The sequence below is a fragment of the Sceloporus occidentalis genome, unplaced genomic scaffold (genome assembly GCF_023333645.1).
Source record: "Sceloporus occidentalis isolate IW3139 unplaced genomic scaffold, rSceOcc1.0.p SCAF_134, whole genome shotgun sequence".
NCBI classification, from domain to species: domain Eukaryota; kingdom Metazoa; phylum Chordata; class Lepidosauria; order Squamata; family Phrynosomatidae; genus Sceloporus; species Sceloporus occidentalis.
Window position 1 is genome coordinate 1830631 of NW_028317114.1, and position 17296 is coordinate 1847926.

The 17296-nt window shown below is 41.5% G+C and overlaps 1 protein-coding gene across 7 annotated transcripts in view; it reads left to right on the forward strand.

The window, feature by feature from the left end:
* Positions 1-8474: 8474 nt before the first annotated feature.
* Positions 8475-17296, forward strand: part of LOC149281360 (calcium uptake protein 1, mitochondrial) — an 85122-nt gene continuing 76300 nt past the window's right edge. For all 7 annotated transcript variants that reach the window (XM_089499364.1, XM_089499365.1, XM_089499367.1 and 4 more), the window contains exon 1: positions 8475-8635. In XM_089499364.1, coding sequence (XP_089355490.1) covers positions 8475-8635 — 161 coding nt within the window. The remainder of the gene's footprint in view (positions 8636-17296) is intronic.

Sequence of the window (17296 nt, forward strand, 5' to 3'; positions counted from 1 at the left end):
TAGCTACGTGTGCCGGGGGAGGTGGTAATGACAATTACATTCATGAAGCAGTGTACAAACCCACCGTAGAAATAGGCAGACTAAGTTTACTGTTTGAGTCAAGAACTTAACGTATTTGTTTTTATCAAGAGTATTTGAGAAAATATTACATCTGCAGCCTCTTTTAAACGTGTATGTGTTTATTGACAAATAAAATGGTAATTTAATAGCTATTTATTACAAGCATTAAAAGAAAGAAGACTCGGTCTTACTCATCATGGCTGAATACATAAAATAAATCTAGAATCGACTTTTACAGGTTCTAGCATTGGGGGTTATGACATGGATTAGGAAAACATAAAGAAAAGCAGAGTTTGGATACAGTTAAGTAACGATAGACTGAAATTTAAGGTGTTTTTGAAAGTGACAAATTCCCATAAATGCCTTTTTTGTGTATATGTTGTAGTCCGTGTGTGACAGTATTCTCATTCTGTACCCTAAAGCAGCGGTCCCCAACCTTTTTGCCACACTGACACCCACACACACCAGGACAGGCTCTGCCACACCGACACCCACATACACCAGGACAGGATTGGCCACACCGACACCTGCATTAGTACAGGTTAATCCACACTAGTTTGTTGTTTGTGTGTTTTCCCAGCCAGGGGCCCTTTTCGTTTTAATGTATCCCCCCCCACACTGTTGTGTATTGCCCCCTTTGTGCATTTATGCCCCCACACCCTTGTGTATTGATTTATGTGATGTCCCCAGCCAGCCCCCCTCCCTTGTGTATTGATGCCCCCTTTTGTACTGGTTAATGTACCCATGTGTATTGATTTATGTGATGCCCCAACCACCCTGTTGTGTACTTATACCCCCCAGCCACCCCCTTTTTGTATTTAATTGTTGTCCCAAGGCACGCCCCTTTGAATATGGGTCCCCTTCTACCTACCACCCCAGCACTTTTTTTATTTTGACTACTTATGTTTTTGCTGGCTTCCTTTCCTGCAGACTGCTCTCCTCCAACATGTTTTTCCAGCTGTCACGAGGAATTGTTCCGTGTGAGCCCGCCCCCTTGAGTAGCACATTGCGCCTTTAAAGGGGAGGGACGAAGAGCCTCACTGAGGCACAAGGCGGCATGGTGCAGGTACGCTGGCCGCTTTAAAATCATTAAGCGGCCGGTGGAGGCGGACATACGGCCGCTTTAAAACTCGCATCGGCTGCAATGGAATCTCGGTGTGCCGGCATACGGACTGGCCTCCCCACCGCGGGTGTTGCGCGTTTTTGCCCCGCATTAAAGACGGCTGTTTATTTAGTTAAGATTCAGGGCGGCGATTGCCCCTTGCTAATCATCCCAGCCCGCCCTTCATTGTGCCGCGGGCAGAAAAAATGAGAGCTCCGTCGCCACAATGTGGGCCTTGCGGTGGTTGGGGACCCCTGCCCTAAAGATTTTTTTATATGGACTGAACAGCAGGTCCTAGGGTAAGTGTTTGGTGTCGCTGGATGCCTCCTGATCAAGGCATTCCAGCGACACCATTTAAAACGGGCGTCCGCCACCATACATTGTATGGCGGATGTTGATGCCCCGGGGAGGGGCCAGACATGGCCCCTGGTGCCGATCGTGGCGCTGCTGAATGCCTCGAGGTCGAGGCATTACAGCAACGCCGTTTGGGTGAAAAAATGGATCACCCGTTTTAACAAATGTCGGGCCTGGCACGTCATTTGTCGTTAACGACTTGTTTTTCCGTGACGTGCCTGGACCGGCAATTGTCATCAAGGGGTTAAAGAAAGCCCTTCTTGTCCTGAAAAAAACAATATCCAATGTGTGTGGGTTCAGTAAACGGGAAAGAAGAAAATTACAGCTAAACACGAGCAGTGCAGAAATGTTAAAACGGCCATTGTCACGAAGGGTACAAAAAGTAAAATCAGCCTTTGTCACGAAGGGGTTAAAGCAGGAAAATCAGCTGCACTCTCACACATGCGTACTCTGAAGAGACCCTCACCCCCACCTTTCCCCAAGACAAGGCTGGAGCTGACTAGCGGCATACCTGGGAACTTCTTGGCTACGGCTACCCGGAGCCGTGCCTTGCAGGACACGGCCAAGACTGCCCACTGATGCCAGGGGGCGGTCCCGTTGACTTCAGTGGGAGTTCCCGCTGACTTTGTTGGGAGTTCCCCATTTAAAGGGAAAATGGGCGGAGAGTGTGGCGCGTCAAGACCCCATGCATTTGCAAAATGGACTACATAGAAACTTTAGGGATCACACATTTGTCATATGCATCAAAGTACATATTATCACAGGAATGCCCTCTACATTGTTAGCTCATTTGAGCAGGGCCCTCCTCACCTGTTGTTTCTGGAAGTTAAATTGTTATGTTACATACTACTTGTTATGTCCTGTCTACCCATTGTACAGCACTACAGAATCTGATGACATAAACAACAATAATAATAATATCCCTATAATGTATATATAGGATTGGAATTCTAATTCCAAATTCTATCTGGTTTTGTTTCCTAGGATTCCTATTATATTGTACCTGTGTAGTAAGAGGGAATGACTTAATGACCAGTTATCAATTTAAAAAATAAATCACTTTTATCACTTTCATGTTTCCTGATATATTAATGGGAGTTTAGCCATCAAATAATAAACTAATTTTATATTAGATCACATTTATGCATGCAGATTTAATTTAGAATCTTTGCCACACAAGTTAATGCTTTTCAATGAAGTCTTCACACTAAGCGATATTAAAAAATAAATTAAATAAATAAATAAAATAAAAAAAAGAAGAAAGCACCTTACTTTTAGAACAATAATTTAAATGAAAACTAGTTTGTGGTTGAAACTAATGACTAATGGACATACCTGGGAACTCTCCGGGTTTGACCTGGAGATTGCCAGGTGGGCGCTGCTCCTCCAGGTCAAGACCTGAATCTTCCGGGTCATGGGACCGGGGTCTTGACACGCCCCGCTCCCCGCCCATTTTTTCCTTTGAAATGGGGGTGTTTCCCGATGCCGTCAGCAGGACCGCCCACCGATGTCAATGTGCAGTACTGGCCCGTCCTGCAAGGGAAGGCTCCAGGTAGCCGGAGCCAAGAAGTTCCCATGTTTGCTAACGGAGTTGTCCAAATAGTTACCAGGATTGTAATATTTAAAGTTAAAAGCATTGTGTTAATTTCTAACTGGCTTTCCTGGGGTCCATGGTGTTAAGGTGAGATGTGGACTTTTGCTGCATTGCAGAAATATTTACCAAGTAGCAGCCGAAAGGAAATAAATCTGCAAATGTATTAAATTACTATACAGGACTAAAAAGGAGATTCCAGGAGGGCGAGAATCACGTTGACAAGTAAAGGGAGAAATCTGTCTATGTTAACAATAAAGTAAATGCTACCAGAGCAACACTCAGACAGGCCGCAAACCACCTGTAGCCTCTAAATAAATCACTGTGCTGCTCATTAGCAATGATCCTTGAAAAGTTTGGGGTCACGCAAGTTTTGTCCATTAAAATAACATCAAATGGATCAGAGATATATTGTAGACATTTTTAATGTTGTAGATGTATATTGTAGATGGAAAGTGCTAATTTTTAATGGAATATCTAAATAGGGATACAGAGGCCATTTATCAGCAACCATCTCTCCTGTGTTGCAGTGGCATGTTGTGTCAGCTAATCCAAATTTATAAGACTAATTGATCATTAGAAAACCATTTTGCAATTATTACATTAGCACAGTTATAAATGTCCTTGTTTTTTTATGAAAAACGCTGTGACCACAAACATTTGAGCTGTAGTGTATATATATGTGTGTGTGTGTGTGTGTGTGTGTGTGTATATATTAACACACACACACACTCTCTGGTCACTTTATAAGGTACACCTGTTCAATTGCTTGTTAACACAAATAGCTAATCAGCCAATCACATGGCATGTAGACAAATTGCTAAAGTTCAAACTGAGCAGAAAGGGGATTTAAGTGACTTTAAACGTGGCATGCTTGTTGGTGCCAGGCGAGTATTTCAGAAACTGCTGATCTAATGGGATTTCTACGCACAACACGTCGAACCTTGAAGCAGATGGGCTACAGCAGCAGAAGACCACATCGGGTGCTGCTCCTTTCAGCTAAGAACAGGAAACTGAGGCTACAATTTGCACAGGCTCACCAAAATTGGACAGTGGAAGACTGGAAGAACGTTGCCTGGTCTGATGAGTCGATTCCAGCTCCAACGTTCTGATGGCAGGGTCAGAATTTGGCGTAAACAACATGAAAGCTTAGATCCATCCTGCCTTCTATTAACAGTTTAGGCTGCTTAGTACCAATTGAGTATCGCTTAAATGCGGCAGCCTACCTGAGTATTGTTGTTGATCATGTCCTCCGTCCCTTTATGACCACAGTCTATCCATCTTCTGATGGCTACTTCCAGCAGGATAATGCACCATGTCACTAAGCTTACATCATCTCTGTCAGGACTGTCATCACACGCCGCTCTGGTCCCGCTCTGAGGAACTCCTCTCACCGCCAGCAATCTTCTGAGGTCTCCCTGGCTGCACGCACGATCACGGTGATGTGCATATGTGACCTCATGTGACCTCAATCACCTTGTGATTGCTCCTGCCTGCATATTTAAGTGCTGCACCATCATTTTCTCACTACCCTTGGTTGGTGTAAGTATGTACCTTTGCACATGCTTGAGTTAAACGTATTTAACCTGTTTGCATATTGGTTGGTGATTGGATCCAGCACCTTTTGCATGTGGTAGAACAGGAGATTTGCATCATAGATGTGCAGCCAACAAATCTGCAGCAACTGCATGATTCCATCGTGTCCATATGGACCAAAATCTCTGAAGAATGTTTCCAGCACCTTGTATAAAGTATGCCATGAAGAATGAAGGCAAAAGGGGGGCCAACCCAGTACTAGCAAGGTGTACTTAATACAGTGGCCATTGATTGTATACAATGTATACCTACCATGGGAGCAACCATCATAACTTCTTATTCTCAGGATCTGCATTATTATTCCTCCCTATTAATTTATTGCTGCCCTATTATTTTGCTTATTGTTCTTCCCTTGTTTAGAATGGGGAAGGGACCAGAAGAAGGGGAAAATACAATTTTAGGAAATTAATAAGATAATGTTAACGCTGCCACAGCCTGTTGCCAATTTTAAATATCATTATGTTAACGTATTATCTGATTATCTCCTAAATAGTTACACCGATTGACAAACAAAAAACACAAGCTATAAATGAATTAATTTACTTAGGTCCCGAAACTGTCAGACGTTAATACATCTGTTCTGGTCTTGCAGAAGTGGGCTTTGTGAAATCTTTTATGTGTAGAGCAGTTGCTTTTAAAGTTTCAGATCGCTTTAAAAAGATTTCAGACAACATGGTCCGCAAGCCAACAAACTACTTCTCCCGCAATCCCAGCCAACTCATCGCAAACTATAATAGATTAGGATTTTGGTAAGGGGAGGTGATACTATACGACTCCAATATGCAATTACAGATGGCTGATCATTATCTGCTTGTGGTCAGTCCAGCTCCCTTCTTGTTGAGGAAGGTAAAATAGCAGAAAGATCAGGTAAAGGATTGATCAGAAGAAGGAAGAGGTTTTTTTTTTGTTTTTTAAGTTGTTTAACCCCTTCAATCCCAGGGGTTTTTGGTACCTCAAAGCCCAGAGCAATTTTGCCATTTTTGGGGTATGTCGGTTTAGCGATGATTCTCTGTTCCTGTAAATAGTGTACCCATGTAAACTATATATTGTTTTTTCAAGGAGAGATAGAGCTTTCGTTTGATACCATAGTTGGGTGATTAGCTGAAAATTTAGAATGAGAAATTTAGTAAAAACTAGCGAAGATTAGAAAAATAAACTAATTTTTTTTACATTTTCCCTCTGAATCCTCACAAAATTAGGTAAAGTGATGGAAAATCCCCTCCAAGTTTATCAATTCAGGTGTCCTGATTTCAGAAATGCCTAATTTATATAGATTTTCCAGACTTTCCCAGCACCAGGGAGCGTTCTATTAGGTGTACAATTTTGTATAATTTTTATGCCTATGGCTTAACGGGTTTGGGGGTTGTGAACGGGGGAAGGAGGGTTATACTGGCTAGATGTTATGCTAGGGCAATGGGAAGTAAGGTTTTTTAATAATTTTTTTATTATCTTTTTTTATATATTTTTTTTTAATTTTAATTTTTTTACATTTTTTTTTATTTTTTATATATTATTTTTACACAGTAATGGTTAGAGGCCCTCCTAGGGACCTCCTGAACATGTCAGTGATGTCACAATGACATCACAGCCCACATTATAATTTTTTTTTGTATTATTTATATTAATATTTTAATGATTTATTTAATATTATTTTTAAATGAATAACCGTTTTTTTTTTTTTCTGCTTTTCCCCTACAGGACGGGAGGGGGAGTGAGAGAGATGGTTTCTCACTCCCCTCCCCGCGATCCCCCTGCACCGATCACACTGTGATCTCTATGCAGGTCCTCACAGACCTGCATAGAGATCGCAGCGTCTCTGTGCCTCATCGGAGGGCAGGATATCCCGCAGGGGATATCCTGTCCTCCGATGACCTTCCGGGTTACGTCAGCAGTGACGTAACCTGGAAGGGAATGCCCAATCGCGCGATTGCAACTGCGCAATCGCGCGATCGGGCAGTTTACCGGTAACAGCTTACCGGCTTTCATGCCGGAAGCTGTTACGGGCGATCGGACAGCAGAAAGCCGGCAAAGCCGGCTTCTGCTGTCAGTGGGGAGTCCAGGCTGTCAAACGACAGCCTGGTCTCCCGTGCAGCGGCAGGGATTTGTCCCTGACGCTGCACGAAGGGCTGGACGTACCGGGACGTCCATAGGGGTTTCTTTGTGGGCGTTTTTTGGACGTCCCGGTACGTCTATAGGGGATTGAAGGGGTTAAGAGATAAGGTGTGTCTGTTATGATGTGTTTGACCAAATGCCAGTGAAAGTACTAAAAAAAAAAAATGTAAAAAAATGGAGATTACAAAAGTAATGCGTTGATCTGCCTATTCCTTCTATTCTCCTCTTTTCTAATGTTTTTTTAATTTTTTTTTATCTCTATCATTATTTTAATAAACAAACAGAGACTGAATTCTAAATTTTGATGAATGTTACCTTGAACAAGCAATAGAAAATAAAACAAGCAACCTTTTATATTTCTGGGACATTCATCAGATGAAGACATTATTTACTACATAATATATAGAAAAAATGAAATATAAATGTCTGTGTAATATAAGATTTAATGTATGTGGTAATAAGTCAAATCTATATTAATAAAAGGCATGAAATAATCTTGAACCTCAAGTAAATATAACTCTAGGGCTGCAACTAACGATTATTTTAATAATCGATTAGTTGGCCGATTATTTTTTCGATTAATCGGATAAAAAAAAAAATTTGCAAACTTTTCGTTTATTTAAAATTTAATGAACTGGTTGTTAAAAAAACAACTTAAAATTTACATTAACATTCTTATTTTGTTATGAGAACCCAAACACAATATTTATCAAACTAGTTTTAATACCTAAACCACTCACTTTGCACCCTGCACTTTGCACCCTGCACTTTGCACCCTGCACTTTGCACCCTGCACTTTGCACTTTGCACCCAGTCTCAAACTCTGCCCTGCACCCAGCCCTGCCCCCACATTCTGCCCTGCCCTGCCCTGCCCCCACACTCACGCCCTGCACCCACTCTGCCCTGCACCCACACTCACACCCTGCATCCCCACCCCCACTCTGCCCTGCACCCAGTCTTCTGTCCTGGCCCCCCACCCAGCCCTGCACCCACACTCACACCCGTCGACAACGATTTCCATTATCGATTTTATCGATTTGTTGTTTCAGCCCTATATAACTCTATAGAAAAAACTCTTACATATCCTTAGGCTTATAAAAAGTGTACATTTTAACTTGTAAAGGCATAGGCCTGGTAAGTGACTGTAAACAATGTATTGCAAAGTAGACATAAAATGGAGATAACATGCCATGATTGTAACAATAGATCGCAATAATTGTTAAAAATGTTTTGAAGTTCTACTGTACCTGCTTTTGTGGGTGATAATTCTGTTGTTCAAGTTTGTGGCTGAGAGCTCTAGGAGTTGGGGGTCCACAAGAGTTAATCTATAATTTTTTTATTTCATAAACAATTGTACTTCTATAAATGCATGTATTGGTTCAGCACCTGTCAGAACGCAGTGGTCGATCCCTACATGTATACAGGGATGGGACAATTGTCCCTGCATGCTGATAAGCTGCTTTAAAATAAATCAGCTGCCAGGACACTAAACTACCTATAGTTTTGTAAATTTTTTTTCTTTCAGTGAAATTTAAATTTTGTTTTAAGTGTAAGAAATTATTCTGCAAGAATAAACCCATTTGGGACATCTTTATATATGCTACTCGAGCACAGAATGGACTAACAAAAAGTGTTATCTCATTCTTCTCGTACTTTAGGATGTTCCGTCTCCGCTTCATCCCTGCTGTGGCTGGCCTGGCAGCAGTTTCCCGGCGCTACCATGGGTTTGCTAATACTTCACAGAGCAGACGAAGGATTGTTTTCGCAGCTTTTGCTGGTGCAACTGCAATTTCTGCTAGTGCTGGGCTACTGTGGAAGAGGTAAGAGCATTCTAACATGAAATATTTGGGGGACGGGACATCTTCTTAGAAAATAAGTCTTTTACACATAGGGTTGGTAGGTTTAGAGCAATTTCTTAGTGCAAATCTGTTGGTTTAGGATAAAAATAAATAAGATTTAAAAAAGAAAAATCCACTATATCCAAAAAACATGACTTCCCGTGGCATATGAGTTGTTTCTGAAATCAGGACAAATACAGAATTTTATTCTTTCATTGTTTTTTTGAAGAGGGGGACACTTTGTTTCCCCTATTTTTACTCTGATTGTTGATCATGTAGTGACTAGGAAACAGTGCTCTATTTTACGTTCAGAAATGAATAACTTAAGATAACACATTCTATTCAAAAAGTCCCACTTATTTAACTCAGTAGATGTATGCCGGTATGTGTTATTTTTCAATTACTCCACAGTACCGCAGAAGATATGCAATTTTCAAAGATCTCTGCACTAAATAAGCATTCATCTAAAAAAGCTCCCGGTAATAGACCAGAGCTCCAGTGTGAAAGGACGTTTATAGGTTAGGAAACACATTTTGCATGCAATGGGGGAAATTTGCATAGGGATTGAGGCAATCTGCATATACAGTGTTCAGTATAACGTGTTGAATTTGATATGCTTAAAAATAGTTTTTAAATGATTTAGCACAAGGGGAAACAACCTAATAAAATTGGTTGGTTATAAAATGCTTTTGCATATTTACTAGCTATTTAGCTTTAAGGTTCTTTTGCAATCTATCATGTTTATTCAGATCAATAGGTTGTGTCTATTCATAGTTATCGTAATGAGAACTGGTCGTCATGTTTTATCCTAAAATTGCCTTACTTGTGAAAAAACACGATAGACAATTTACTATGGGTCTCCCTCAAATTATGCAACTCATGGAACATCTTAGTAGACTTTTTTTTTTTAATTGAAACTTGCTGTGATCAGAAGATGTAAAATACCTCATCAAGTCTTCTTAAAAGTACAGCAAACTAAGTCCAGAACTAAAATTCATGCCCTGGTTCTTTCCACATCCCCCACAAAAAAGGTAAAAAAAAGAAGTGAACTTTACTCACACTAGTTAGATTGTGTGAGTGTGGCTATATGTTAATCCCTGCATTCATCATTTGATGACATCACTGATGTCTTCTAGACCATAAAATACTGTACAATTATCTCCTACATTGAAAGGTGGAACAACATCTCTTATTCCCTTTCACATTACTTCTCCAAGTAAAACATCTATATAGATTTGAGTGTGGCTTATCAATGCGCTGTTCTTTTTTTTTTTTTTTTTTTTTCTTACTAACTTCCTCTCCTCTAATTCCCTCCTTGACCCTCTACAGTCGTGTTTCAAACCCGTTCACTCTACTGAAACAGCTCTAACAAAAGTCTCCAATGACTTACTCTCTGCCAAAGCAAAAGGTCACTTCTCCGTTCTAATACTATTGGATCTCTCTGCTGCTTTTGATACTGTTGATCACCACATTCTTCTTGACTCACTTGCATCTACAGGCATTCGCAATACAGCTCTCTGTTGGATCTCCTCATATCTGTCTAGCCGTTCCTTCTCTGTCAGCTTCTCTGGCAAGACTTCATCACCCCTTCCACTTTCAATTGGCGTCCTCCAACGTTCATTCCTTGGCCATCTTCTGTTCTCTCTTTATACTTCTTCTCTTGGCAAACTAATCAACTCATTTGGACTCCAGTATCATCTATATGCAGATGATACCCAAGTCTTCTCCTGATCTCTCTCCATCTCTCATGTCCCGTATTACCAATTGCTTGTCTGCTATTTCTTCATGGATGTCACAACGGTACCTGAAACTTCATCTTTCTAAAACTGAACTCATTATCTTCCCTCCTTCCATCTCCACTCTACTACCCGAATTCTCTATCACCATTAACAACGCGACTATTTCTCCAACTAACCAGGCCCAATGCCTTGGGATCATCCTTGACTCAACCTCTCCTTCATCCCTCACATTCAGTCCCTCGCCAGATCCTGCCACTTGCACCTAAAAGTGGAGTCTCTCCTCTGCAGTCTGTCCTAAATGCTGCTGCTAGGCTTCTCTTCCTTGCACGCCGCTCTGCCTCTGCTTCCCCACTCTGTGAAAAGCTCCACTGGCTCCCTATTACCTTTAGAATTAAATTTAAAATCCTGGTACTAACATATACGGCCCTCCATAACACTGTTCCTCCATACATTTCTGCACTCATAAGCAAATACTCTCCTACTCGATCCTTACGTTCTTCCCATGGGCTAAGGCTCTCCAACTCACTTATTACCTCTTCCTTTCTACAAGATTTCACTTGGGCTGCCCCATATCTCTGGAATCTACTTCCACCAAACCTTCAGCATTCACCCTCCCTCCCAACATTCAAGAAACATCTCAAAACCCACTTTTTCAGAGAAGCATACCATCTTAGCTGCTAGAACTTCCTTGTCACTGATACAATCACCACACTGCCTCTCACCCTTTCTCTTTGCCTTATGTTTGTCACCCCATTCCCTCAAGATTGTAAGCTTGCGAGTAGGGCTCTCTCCACCCAATGTATCGGCTTGTCTTAGTCTGTCAACTCTCATCTTGTAATACCCCTTGAATATATCTATTGTATTAATAGTTGCGTAAATTGTTGGCGCTATATAAATAAAAGATGATGATGATGATGAGAATAGTAAGTCACATGCAATAGTAAAATTATGTAGCCAAGTAAACAAAACCAAATACTTCCTGTTACAGTCGTCATCTAAAGTAGACATATTGGCAGATTAACTAAAGAGCGTTATGAGGGCGGGGTAAGTAGGTTAGGAGCAAGAGAAAGATGGAGGTGGGAAGACAGGGCAGGTGGCGGGGGTAGTTCCATCTGGGCCCCGCAAATGTGTTCTCAGGCCTTAAATCTGTAGCAGAGATTGGATCTGTTGATAAAGTTAAGTCAGTAAAACCATGTTATCAGATATCAGATATCTTGTGTTCTGGTACTCGGTTTTCATAGCCAGTTCCTCTAGGGTTCGATTTTGTTTGAACCGTACTATCCATTCGTATTGTTGGTGGGTGCAGGGTTCCGTGAGATCTCTGCTGGGGAGGTTGGGCAGCTGGATTACCGCTATATGCAGCTCCAGTAGTCCCAGATCTTCGACAAAAGCTGGAAGTTTGTGGTAATAGTAGTGATCTGTTCAGGCTAAAGGTATAGCCCCATCTATACTGTAGACCCTTCTTTGTCAATTTCAGTTTTAATGGACAAAGGGTCTTGCATGCTTGCAGAGCTAGGCCTGAGAGGTCTTAGAAGAAGGGAAGATATTTTGGCCATATTGGAGACATTTTGTGCTCGGGGGGCCTTTAAGATCAGGACGTAGTGTAACAGTTTCAATTCTGACACCTAATTTGAGCTTGATGATTAGGGTGCTGAAATCCACGGGATTGAGGAGAATATTTGTGTGATTGCTGTCATGTTAGGGGGTTCTGCTGTCTGAGTTTGGCTTGTATTGGGCCTTCTGTCTTCCATGTATTGAGAAATAGCAGGGGGGGCGGCCTCTTGTTTCTATTGTAGTTGGGAGGAAAGGTTGTGTGGGGTGCGAAGATATTCACGTACGGAGAGGGATACTGATCTTCCTCTGCCTCATCGAGTTGAAGCCTCCACCACTGATCTTTTGTGTTTGTCCATATTAATGAATTCCTATGGATTGCTGTGTTCTCTGGGAAGGTGTTGGAGCTCCACATTTTAAGCAGCCATTTTCCTTGGCAGACAAACTATCCTCTCTGCTTGTATCCCCTGCGAGGCTGTATTCTTCTTTCTTAGTGTTGACATCAGCATTCATACATTAGCTGTCAACTATGTGTTCCTTAAATAAATACATTTATAACCTCTATGTTCTTTAAGATAGCTTTCAAAAAATAGATGAAGATGCATCTATTTTGTTGTGACAACTGTAGGCATTATAGAATGTGAGCCTAATGTAAATTAAAATGCATGATATACTTTCAGGAAAAAGGACCAAATACATGATAGGATGTTTAATTGACTAAAACTTAACTAATGAATATCAATAGGCAGTAGGGAAAAATATGAACACGTGTTTATAATAAATAGGGAAATATATGACCTGCTGTGACTAATTTAGTTATGCCATTTAATAAAAATCATACATCATTTAGGCTTGGCTGCTGCTGTTTTATTCCTTCAAATAACAAATCTGATATAGTTTATCTAATGGGCAGAGCACAGGCATTTTTTGTACTGTTTTGTCAAGTGATAGTGGGTTGCTATTACAAAAAGATGATGATTGTGACCCTTTGTCAGTTGAAACACTGCAATCTTTAGGCTGTACAAATCCTGCTTAATATGACCATAATGTATACACCATGTATATTAGACAGGCAAAATCCAGTTTACTAACCTCACAATCCTTCTTTCGACTTGTCCTAAGTCATTAAACTGGTCTCCAACCATACATGAGCCAGCTTCTCATGTAAAAAGTGAATCTCGGGGAAAAGGCTGCACAGAGAAGGGTAGGTAAGTAAACTGGCTTTGTGTGGAATAAATCCCTGCTAATCTAACGGTATTATTCAGGCAAGGAAGTCATAAAGAAAGTCTAAAGAGGAACACCAGGGATAAGCGCCAGCATGCAAATAATTGACATTTTTCACAGTTACATTTTAGACTGAATACCAGGCTTCCACAAGCCTGGTTATAAACCGATGTTGGGTATGGCTGTTTTGCCTACACTTTACTCTTTCTAATATACTTTACATTGTGTGTATCAATGTATAGTCATATATAGCAAAATGCAGGGAGGAATTCTTCAGGAAAAAGCTTTACTCACTGCTAACCCCAGTACTGGCTCTTTTAAGACTTTCAGGGGGTCCAGTGAAACTCTGCATGTGCGCGCAGAAAGCCTTTCCCATTGATTTAACCCCTTGAGTGCAATTGGCGGGTGTCACGGTCAGTACTACTTGTGGGCATGAAGGGGTTAATAGCACCAGGCCTCTGGATTTACTAACTTCACCCCTTAACAAGGCATCAGTTATACCAAATTAACCCCCAAATCCTGCCTCTATCCCCCCAGGTAGTCTGCCACCACTCACGATTTTGATACCGGATTCGTGAGATATCCGAATTGATATATCTCTCTCTCTCACTCTCACTCTCACTCTCTCGCTCCCCACCCCGGGCAAACTAGATAATAATTTGGTAACATGTTCTCCTCTCTTAGGGTTTGTGGATATCAGTACTAGAGTCCAAAGACAGATTTGGATTATGAATATTTTTATTAACAAAAAGACAAATATTACACAGTGCCACAATTAAAAAAACCAAAAACATATAAAAGAAAAATAACAGCAAACAGTTCTTAAAATCAATTGGACTTAAACACGGGACCCTCACTCACGAGTTTCTTCAATAAGCAGGCCTGTGGAAACTCCTTAAATCCAGATGGTTTCTTATGATGCTGTTCCAATCAGAGTAAATTGTGGAGTTCTTCTTTGAGGTTGCTGCATTGCCCCTAAATCAGACTATTTTGCAAGAAAACACTCCTCTGGCCACATGACCAATTAGGACACCTTTTCTACGATTGCTTTGTTCTCCCAAATACCTTTGCTGTAATGCCTCAATGTCGAGGCATTCAGCAACACCAAAATCTGAAGCAAGGGCCCCGTCAATGTGCACCATATTAAATGTAGATATTCAGTGACACCAAAGACCCACCCCAGGACGCACTGTGAGCGCTCCAAAAAGCAGTCATAAGCTATAGCGAGAGACTTTGCCTCTGGCAAGATGGAGGCACTCCTTAAAAAAATAACCAAGTTCTCATGGGAGTCTCTCAAGACCCTCCTGAGAACTCTGAACTCAGGTATATAATATGTTTCTTTTATAGGAGTCCTGAAATTAGCGCTAAATAAAAAAATGGATGGAAAGACTTAAAACATTGGCACTTTAAATGTCCTTGGGTTCTCTAGCTTTAAAAAAAATGTATGATTTGATCAGATAAATCAAATTGCCCGTGTTCAAAAATATCCAAAATAGAACATGGGCACATACTAACCAGATGTCGAAATTTAAAAAAAACAAACAAAACACACCTCCCAAATGTGGCTTTTTACCTCCCCCCCCCCAAACATGCATGGGTGGTATCAGGAGATTCTGCTGAACACATAATGGGGTTGTTTTTCGTCAGGGACATATACCAGGAGCTGTAGATTGACACCTGAAGTAGAATGTGTAATAGAAAACAAAACAAAACCAAAAAACCCAAACCAATTACTACCGCAGGCTGGTAGTAAAATTAGTGCATTGAATGTGTTAAATACTAGCATTTGAAATACCCTGTGGTGTCTAGTTTTCAAAACTATATGGTTTGATGGGGTAAATGTAACTGTCTGTCTTCAAAGATGTCCCAAATAGGACATGGGGAAGTATGACCAGAATTGAGAAAAAAAATTGAAATAGCAATATTTTACTTGTACGTATTGCCCTATAAGTTGCAAAACAAAAAACACTCAGGACAAATATTAGAATCTATTTAGCAGTTTTTTCCATTAGCTTTTATAGATGAGTAAACAAAAGTCAGGAAGTCCACACGATGCAATAGAAAACATGATTCATCAAACCAGGCCACCTTCTTTCATTGCTCGGTAGTGGACAGGGGTCAGCATGGACACCCTGACTGGTCTGCGGCTACGCAGCCCCATACTCAACAAACTGCAATGTACGGTGTGCTCTGACGCCTTTTTATCAGAACCAGCATTAACTTTTTCAACAATGTGAGTTACCGTTACACGTCTGTTGGATTTGACCCTGACCCTGTTGCCGGTTCATCGCTTTTCCTTCCTTGGACCACTTTTGATAGGTGCTGACCACTGCGGACCGGGAACACTGGGAGATGCTCCCATAGATGCTCTGACGTAGTCATCTAGCCATCATAATTTGCCATTTGTCAGTCGCTCACATCCATTTTTCCTGCTTCTAACACATCAACTTTAAGGATGAAATGTTCACTTGCTGCCTAATACCGTATTTGCTCGATTATAAGACGACCCTGATTATAAGACGACCCCCCAAAATCTGAATATTAACTTAGGAAAAAAAGAAAAAGCCTGAATATAAGACGACCCCAAAGGAAAAAAGTTTTACCAGTAAATGTTAATTCATGTAAACTATTTTTTTTAATAAAAGCTATGATTGAGAAAAAGATTTTTTTTGTTTTTATTTCTTGTATTTTCCAACCTGTCCCCCAGTTACGCACATCTGCCCCCAGGCTTGCCACTCCAATATGGCACTGTGGCCCATGATATGCCTTTTAACCCTCTATATGCCACTGTGCCCCATGGTATGCCTTTTGACCCCCTATGTGCCACTCTGCCTCCAGAAATGCCTTATACCCCTATATCCCATTCTGGCATTTAGGGGGTTAAAATGCATATTATGGGGCAGAGTGGCATATAGGGAGGTATAAGGCATTTCAGGAGGCAGAGTGGCATTAAGGGAGTTAAAAGGCATTGTATAGAGCACTCTGCCTCCAGAAATGCCTTATACCACTATATGCCACTCTGCCATTTAGGGGGTTAAAAGGCATATTATGGGGCAGAGTGGCATATAGGGAGGTATAAGGCATTTCAGGAGGCAGAGTGCTCTATTAAATGCCCCCTTAACGCCACTCCAGAAATGCCTTATGCCCCCATTTAACACACACACCCTATACCCCCATTTAACTAACTAACACACACACACACACACTCCCCCCCCCTTCCCCCGCTCTCCCCCCTCTTTTACCGGTGCTTCCAGCCGGGGCAGCGGGTTGACGTCGCCTTCTGCTGCAGCCAGAAGGAGGTGTGGCTAGCAGCGGGGGTTTGTATGCGTCCGTCGCGTATACTTTCCCCGGCTGTCAGAGATCAGAGTTCCCCGCACCGGTGCGGGGAACTCTGATCTCTGACAGTCGGGGAAGGTCTATGCGACGGACGCAGACAACCCCCGCTGCTAGCCACACCTCCTTCCGGCTGCAGCGGACGTTGTCTACGCGGATCGCGTAGACGTCAACCCGCTGCCCCGGCAACACAGCAGGAAGCACCGGTAAGTGTGTGTATGATGGGGGGGGGGGGAGTCGGGTGAGACAGGAGGATCCAGGTCCCCTGCAGCGGTGCGGGGGATCTGGATCTTAGTCTCATAATCAGACCTCTATTTGAGGTCTGATTAGAAGACGACCCCGATTAGAAGACGAGGGGTATTTTTCAGAGCATTTGCTCTGAAAAAAACCTCGTCTTATAATCGAGCAAATACGGTATATACCACTCCCTGACAGGTGCCATGATAACATGAGTTATTAACTTCACCTGTCAGTGGTCATAAAGTTATGGCTGATCGCTGTATGTAAAGAAAACCCTTCTTGCCCTGAAAAAGCAATGTAAAACTTGTGTGGGTACAGTAAATGAGAAGAAAATTACAGCTAAACATGAGCACCAGAGAAACGTTAAGCCATTGTCATGAAGGCTAGAAAAACAAACTAACATGAAGAACGCGATCAAGGAAAGACTTAATAATAAAACAATACTCAATAAAACAATATCAAAGAGATTTAAACTTTTTGTATGTGTGTGTTACTATTATTCCAGAAATAGATCTAATGTATGTATAACAATAATGTATGGAATCTTATTTGTAAT